This window comes from Cebus imitator, unplaced genomic scaffold (assembly GCF_001604975.1).
Source record: "Cebus imitator isolate Cc_AM_T3 unplaced genomic scaffold, Cebus_imitator-1.0 Scaffold579, whole genome shotgun sequence".
Taxonomy (NCBI): Eukaryota; Metazoa; Chordata; class Mammalia; order Primates; family Cebidae; genus Cebus; species Cebus imitator.
This window is the reverse complement of record NW_016107894.1, coordinates 286334-293802: the sequence shown is the minus strand read 5'-3', so window position 1 is coordinate 293802 and position 7469 is coordinate 286334. Positions and strand designations below refer to the sequence as shown.

The following is a 7469-nucleotide window of genomic DNA, read 5'->3' as shown; positions in this document are numbered from 1 at the left end:
TCCCTAGATTGCCCAGGTTGGTCTTGAACTCCTGGACTCAAGTGATTCTCCTGCCTTGGCCTCCCAAAATGCTGTGGGATTACTTGCATAAGCCACTGCACCTGGCCTATTTAACCATCCTGAAAGTATTTTACGAGAGGCTATTAATATTTTGAGAGAAAAGATAAAGGAGAGCAAATACCAAACATGCAAATAAGAAGAGAAATTTAAAAAAAAAAATCAATGAAATCTTCAAAGCCAAAATGTTTTCAGGTACTACCCCATTTCTGGGGACCCTGGGGTCAGTCACTGCAGGAGCACTTGGCCTTTACCTGATTTCCTCCTTCTCAGCTGCTTCCATGACTTCTCTATCACTCCGAACAGCTTCCAGCTCTTAGGCCAAGGCCCTGGGCGATCTTTTAAAAAAGCCAATTAGCTGTCCTTCTAAAATTACAATCAGCACTTCACCTTCAAGTTTCTGAGAAGGCAGTCCCCCTCCAGATCCTCACGGAGTGACAGACCTCAAGTCTTGCTCCTGGAATTTTTCAGGCCCAAACTAGCGTTTCTACAATGATTTATTTGGCAAATTTGTCTTGATTATGAGCAGCTGAGGAGGAAAGTGCTTTTGTTAGAAACCGAAACTGTCAGTGCGGTGGTGAGGGCAGGTAAACAATAAACCGTCGAGGGTAAAAATCAAGAGCGTGAGAACCGGGAAATGCCAAGACGGTCTCCCTGATTGGGACGAAGCATCTGCAGGTCTATCTCAGTGACAGGGTCACGCCACGGATTTTCAAAACTGACCCTCTCTGTACCAGTTTTCGGTGAAAAGTGGGAAGTGTCGGCCCAGTCTGTGCTGGAGTTTAGGTCACCGGCCAGACTCTACTGCAGCATCGTACTCCCCAGGACTAGAAGGTGACTCGAAGGTACACTACCCAGTCTAGGGATCGCGTGTACTCCACCACCGCCGAATTCCAGCCTTTGCTTAAATACCACCCAAACCGGAGAACTCACTACTAGATGCCAATCAGGTAGCCAGACTTAGGGCTTTTCTAGACTTTCTGGCCCCAAAGTTTGACAGACTTAGAAGGGATGAGGGGCAGGGGCGGAGCGGGAGAAGTAGAGAGACAACTCCCGCAAGCGGTGCCTGCCTGGTCCCCCAACTCTTTAAGGGTCGGGAGAGACAAAAGACCCAGGACAGGATGGCATCTGGTGATCTCCCTAACCCAGCTGACCAGGTTCCAACGGGACGACGCCTGCGCTGTAGGTCCAAAGTCTCAAGGCGCACAGACGACTCTGTGAGGGAGGGGTCGCTAGTTCACACAGCAAACAAAAACCGCGAGGTTTCCAGGACCCGGATAATCCCGCCCTGAGAGCAGAGCCGGAAGAAGGCGGGACGAACCGGAAGAAGGTGAAATGCTTTCGGTAGGCACTCAACGGCTGTGAAGATGGCGCCGGCTGCGTGTCTTCAGGTGTTCCCTGTCATCCTTCTGCTTCTGGGAGCTCAGCCGTCCCCACTGTCGCTTTTCAGTACGGGACCGGCACCAGTGGCTGCTGCCGACCGGTCCAAATGGCACATTCCGATACCGTCGGTGAGTATTCACTTCACTGGCGTCTGAACCTAGAGGAGTAAGGGGTGGGGCTACGGCGGCCCAAGGGGCCCATGAAGGTTCCGCAAAAGTCTTTTCAAAAGGGGTGGGGTTGCCGGGAAGGTCTGTTTCGTTGGCCCACTGGGACCCACCTACCTAGAGCGGAAAGCCGTGCACTTCTGTGGTTAGGCTAGGGAGGGGAATGTCAGGGCTAGTTCAGTAACAGAAAGGAGTGGTGGAGCGGTTTCTCCTCGGAAGAGCAGAACTTTCAGTGCCTACCTTGAAATGTAAACTCGATGTACAGACGGAGAGTGGTTTATCTTTCGGATTATGTTTCACAGAATCCTGTAATCCCAGGTTGGATAAGACAGATATGTAAATAGGAGTATTCATTTCTTTCTTTTTTTCCTCTGCACTTCTCTGGTCCCTGATTAATTCTACTTACGAGATGGTTCGACTTCGCTTCAACTTTTGAAATGGATATTCTAAGCTTTACTGTGTGACTAGAAACCGTAGAGATTTTAAAAATGTGTTTAACATGGGAATGGTTAAAGCGCAAGAAATGGCACTTAAAATTTAATGTGGTAAGGCTAGTCTTTTATTTGGACAATTAGCTATATGGGTTGAACCTTTCTGCCCCGTACCCATTTTAAATCTTATTTCAGTAACAGGTATAGTCCTGTGAGCAGGCAAAAACCAGATGCAGGGAGGAATTGCTGAAAAGCGTTACTCCTATTAAACCTACATTGGCCTTTTTGTTTCATTCTGCTGTCTCACTGATTGTAATGTCCAAATCTTATTTGGACTTTCATATGGCAAACATACCTTTTGTTCATTGGTGAAGATTTTTCATATTTTCAATTAGGTTTTTACTTGTCACTAAAATGGTTAATAGTTTAGTGTTTTTAGATTTGAAAATAAAACTCTGGTTATCTGCACATAGAATAGTTCATTTGAAAAAATGGTTATTCTGGGCAGTGATTGGTGAGTGAAAGGAATGAACTGATTAAGGGTTACATCCCGTAAACATTTAAGTTAAGTTGGGATTTATAGCAGCCTTAGATAGTTACATTATGCCTTGGGAATTGAAGCCATCTGAGGCTAATTATCTTTCCTGTATCTTTGCAGGGGAAAAATTATTTTAGTTTTGGAAAGATCCTCTTCAGAAATACCACTATCTTCCTGAAATGTGAGTTTTTGAATTTCACAAAGTTTTAATTGAATTTTAAAAATTTATAGGCAAATTTTTTAATTACCTAAATTTTTTAATTTCCTTAGTTGTGAAATCTAATAGTATGGCATTATCTAGGTTTAAATATTTTTAGTGTAGCTAAAAAGTCCTTTCACCGAATCATCTTCAAAATACTCATGTGAACTTTATTTTCTTCTCTTGTTTTTCTGGTGTTTACACTGCATACATATACATTGTGTATACATTATATATTAGCATATATATGTTATATAATACATATTCAGTAAATGAAAGCATATATAATGTATATATTAGCATATATGTTGTATATATTACACTGAATATATTCAATCACATCTCAGTTGAATTACATTTACAGTTGATACATTCTGAGAAAAGCATCCTTAGGTGATTTTGTCATTGTGCAAACATCATAGAGTAAAAACTGGATGGTACTACACACCTAGTCTATATGGTACAGCCTGTTGCTCCTAGACTACAGAGCTGTATAACATGTTACTCTACTGAATACTGGAGGCGGTTGTAAAACATTGGTAAGTTTTGTGTATCTAAAACGTAGATATACATATTTGTAGATGTAGAAAAGTAGAGTACAAATACGATATTATAGTTCTATGGGACTACCATTGTATATGTAGTCTTTCATGTACCGAAGTGTTATGCAGTGCGTGACTGTGATTATGTTGGGTGATTCCCTGCATGATTGTTTTACTCTGTTCTGTGTAAACTAAAGAGGTTTTACTTTTGTGTGCTTGTTAAATGTTTACTGAAAACATGACCTAGCTTTGTCAGGCCATTGGCTGTGAAGTGATTTATTTAGTAGATTTTATATTTACAAAAGGAGAATTTTACTGCCTCAGAGGGGGAAGCTCAGATATTATCACGAAACAGGGATTATGTAGAACAAAACTAGCTTGTCTAGTGGAAAAATGACTGTGTCTGAATCTAAAGTATCCCATCGTCTGTTAAATAAAAGCTTCCTTTTAGTTCTCCTTTTAGTTCTGAAACTGGCTTTAGAGAATGATCAATCGTGGACAGCTTTATTTCTAGATGAGGGATAAAAATCTTGATGTTCAACGTGTGATACTATGCATACTCTCTTCACGAAATTGGAAAATAATAAGTCATAGTTGGATGATTTTGTTCTTTCAATTGTTTTAAGTAAGTGATTATTAATTACTTATTACATAGACAGCAGGGAAGTGATAGAAAAATGTTTTTTCCTCATTGAGTTTACATTCTAGTGGGAGTGAAAGCAGCAGGTAGAATTTCTCTGAAGAATATACTGTGTCCATGAATATATAATCTCCTGACCAGTGACTTACATTCGATTTAGATCAAATCTACCCTGACAGTGGCCTTGTGAGATTGGTTTAATAGGTAACCTAGGTAACCTCATAACCATTATCTTTTGGACTAGCATGACAGCCTGTTTGTCTTTTATTAGGTCCGGTCTTTTTTTCACTTGTAGTTTGATCCAACAGTGTTTTGTCAAATTAAACCAACTGCATTTTATTTTATTTATTTATGTTTTTTGAGATGGGAGTCTTTCTCTGTCACCCAGGCTAGAATGCAGTGGTGCGATCTTGGCTCAATGCAACCTTTGCCTCCCAGGTTCCAGTAATTCTACTGCCTCAGCCTCCCGAGTAGCTGGGATTACAGGCGTGAGCTGCCATCTCCGGCCCCAGCTGCCTATTTTGAAGTGTTTATATTTCATTGTTTTTGGAGGATTTGAGGCACTTCATTTTTTTGTTGTTGTTTTTGGGGGAGTCTTGCTGCTAGAGTACAGTGGTGCGATCTTGGGTCACTGCAACCTTCGCCTCCCAGGTTCAAGCAGTTCTCCTGCTTCAGCCTCCAGAGTGACTGGGACTACGGACGTGTGCCACCATGCCTGGCTAATTTTTATATTTTTAGTAGAGGTGGGGTTTCATCGTATTGGCCAGGCTGATCTTGAACTTCTGACCTCAATGTATCTGCCTGTCTAGGCCTCCCAAATTTCTGATTACAGGTGTGAGCCACCGTGCCCGGCCTGAGGCACTTTAAAATTTACATTCTCTTTTTCTTTGTTACTTCTGTGCTTTCTCATATTTAGCAGTTGTCTTGATTTTGTACTTTTTTTGGTGATGGTATATAGTTTCCCATGGAATAGCTGGGACCATTTTTATTGTCTCTTAGAGCCTCTCATTTAAAGTTTTAAATGTTGTCTTTTAACATAAACAGCAGTATTTTTGCAGCCAAATTTCCTGACAAGTCTCCTGTTTGGGGGTTGTGTTCTTACTGGCTTGTAATTAGTTAATCTTGTCTCTGTATGGATTCTTCTGAATAGTTCATAGCCCAATTTCCATATCCTTTTTATCATTTCCATAAATTCTATCCAACGGGTCAGATTTTTTTTCTTTTTTTCTTTTTTTTTTGCTTTGCATTACTCTGATGACGGGTCAGATTTTTTAACATTCTAATAGAGTCCTTTGAAAATGTGTTGGTCATTTAAAAATTAGTTTGAGAAAACAGTTTAAAAGAAAGAAAAAAGGAAGTTTATAATTAGGTTGTTTCTTTTGTTGTGAACCAAAAGTAGATTCCCAAAGGCAGTCATGTTTATTTTTGTTACATTTGTATAAAGTAGGGAGACTTTAGTATATTTTTCCTTCCATAGCTAGAATCAGAGATAAAAGCGAATACTGACTCCTCCAGCTAATCAGTCATATAGTCAGATTTACCTTCCCAAGTCTTCAGAATAATGTCTTGATCCATTAGACTGCTGTGTTCCAAACTGTGTTTATTGAGTTTTGTGACGCTTCCATGATAACATAAGGTTCCTTGAAGCCTCTTTTAAGGTAGGCTTTGAAAAAAAATTCTGATACTCTTACCTTTGCTTTTGCCGTTTCTACCTTCCGCAGCCATGTTTACTTTTCGTTCATTGCTCTTTCTGTTCTATCTTGATATCTTTCAAGATCCAAGATACGAATTTTGCTGTCAATGGAACTATTATGTATATCATCATTTAACACCATTCAACATTTGTGAATATTGCCGTGATATGCATTTCTGTTATTCTTTATCTCTCCAACTAGCCTTTTGAAAGGATTTTTTATTTTTATTTTTTTGAGATGGAGTCTTGCTTTGTTGCCCAGCCTGGAGTGCAGTGGCACAATCCTGGCTCACTACAACCTCTGCCTACTGGGCTGAAGTGATTCTCCTGCCTCAGCCACCTGAGTAGATGGGATTACAAGCATGTACCACCACGCCCGGCTAATTTTTGTATTTTTAGTAGAGATGGGTTTTCACCATGTTGCCCAGGCTGGTCTTGAACTCCTGACCTTGTTTTCTGCCTGACTCAGCCTCCCAAAGTGCTGGGATTACAGGTGTGAGCCACCGCACCCAGCATTTTGGTTTTTAATAATTGGTTTCTACTTGTTTTTCTCTTTGGCCTAACAGTGTGCCATTATACCTTTGTATACTTGTGCTCTACTCAATATTTATTTATTTATATTTTTTGAGACAGGGTCTTGCTTTGTCGTCCAGGCTAGAGTACGATGGGACTATATAGCTCACTGCAGACTTGACCTCCTAGGCTCAAGTGATCCTCTTGCTTCCCTCCCCTGAGTACCTGGGACTGCAAGCATGTGCCACCACACCTAGCTTTTTAAGCATTCTTTGTAAAGATGAGTTCTCACTATGTTGCCTAGGGTGGTCTTGAACTCCTGGGCTCAAGCGATCACCTTGCCTTGGCCTCCCAAAGTTTTGGGGTTATAGTTGTGAGCTATCATACCCAGCCTGCTCAATAAAAACTTAAATGATAATATACTGGCTTTAATTTAGGACTGCTTTATCATGCCGAGGTTTTTCCCAGTAGAGATCCAGAAGTTATGACTTTATGGTGTAAAAATAGATCCATAGTTTCAAGAAATTAAAAACTGCTTACCTGCTGTTTTTCTGTGAACAACAATACTTTTATCTGAATATCCAGTTCTTTTTTGCATGTATGATTTCAATACCTTATGTTTGGAGAAAGGATGGTCTTTGAGTATCTCAGTTTAGGGTAGGAAATAAATAGGATGCAGGTTAACAGTTTAGGAAAACTGCTTTGTTGGGGAATTATCTTTTGTTCACAAAGATTTCTTCTTTTATAGTTGATGGAGAACCTTGTGAACTGTCTTTGAATATAACCTGGTATCTGAAAAGTGCTGATTGTTACAATGAAATCTATAACTTCAAGGTAAGGAACATAAAATTACAGACTTTTCTTGGACCTTAGTGGTTATCTAATTCCAGTCTCTTAATTTCCTAGAGGAGAGTATTGTGTAGCTATAGAGGAGGAGAGCTAAAACTAGAATGCATGCTTCCCAATTTTCACACCATCGACTCTCCAACTTTTTGGTTTCAGAACTCTCGTATTTGTAAAAAATATTGCAGACTCCAGAAAGCCTTGGCCGAGCTTAGTGGCTCATGCCTGTAATCCCAGCACTTTGGGAGGCCGAGGCGGGCAGATCATGGGGTCAAGAGATCGAGACCATCCTGGCCAACATGGTGAAACCTCGTCCCTACTAAAAATTAAAAAATTAGCTGGGCGTGGTGGCATGCGCCTGTAGTCCCAGCTACTCGGGAGGCTGAGGCAGGAGAATTGCTTGAACCTGGGAGACAGAGGTCACAGTGAGCCAAGATTGCCCCACTGCACTCCAGCCTGGAGCCTG

At 40.9% G+C, this 7469-nt stretch overlaps 2 protein-coding genes across 12 annotated transcripts in view; one reads left to right on the top strand and one right to left on the bottom strand.

The window, feature by feature from the left end:
* GANC (glucosidase alpha, neutral C) overlaps positions 1–526 on the bottom strand; it is an 89786-nt gene extending 89260 nt beyond the window's left edge. For all 5 annotated transcript variants that reach the window (XR_001821020.2, XR_001821021.2, XM_017516289.2 and 2 more), the window contains exon 1: positions 312–526. Coding sequence is in view for 3 of the 5 variants with exons in the window: in XM_017516289.2 (XP_017371778.1) it covers positions 312–340 (29 nt within the window). In the remaining 2 variants the exon portion in view is untranslated. The remainder of the gene's footprint in view (positions 1–311) is intronic.
* Positions 527–1239: 713 nt separating this feature from the next.
* Positions 1240–7469, top strand: part of TMEM87A (transmembrane protein 87A) — a 57291-nt gene continuing 51061 nt past the window's right edge. For 3 of the 7 annotated variants that reach the window (XM_037734165.1, XM_017516296.2, XM_017516297.2), the window contains exons 1-3: positions 1266–1568; positions 2694–2754; positions 6909–6994. In XM_037734165.1, coding sequence (XP_037590093.1) covers positions 1425–1568; positions 2694–2754; positions 6909–6994 — 291 coding nt within the window. In that variant the 5' untranslated portion in view covers positions 1266–1424. Of the gene's footprint in view, positions 1569–1970; positions 2150–2693; positions 2755–6908; positions 6995–7469 lie in introns of those variants that run through there. The other 4 variants (XM_037734167.1, XM_037734166.1, XM_017516300.2 and 1 more) reach the window with 4 other exon arrangements.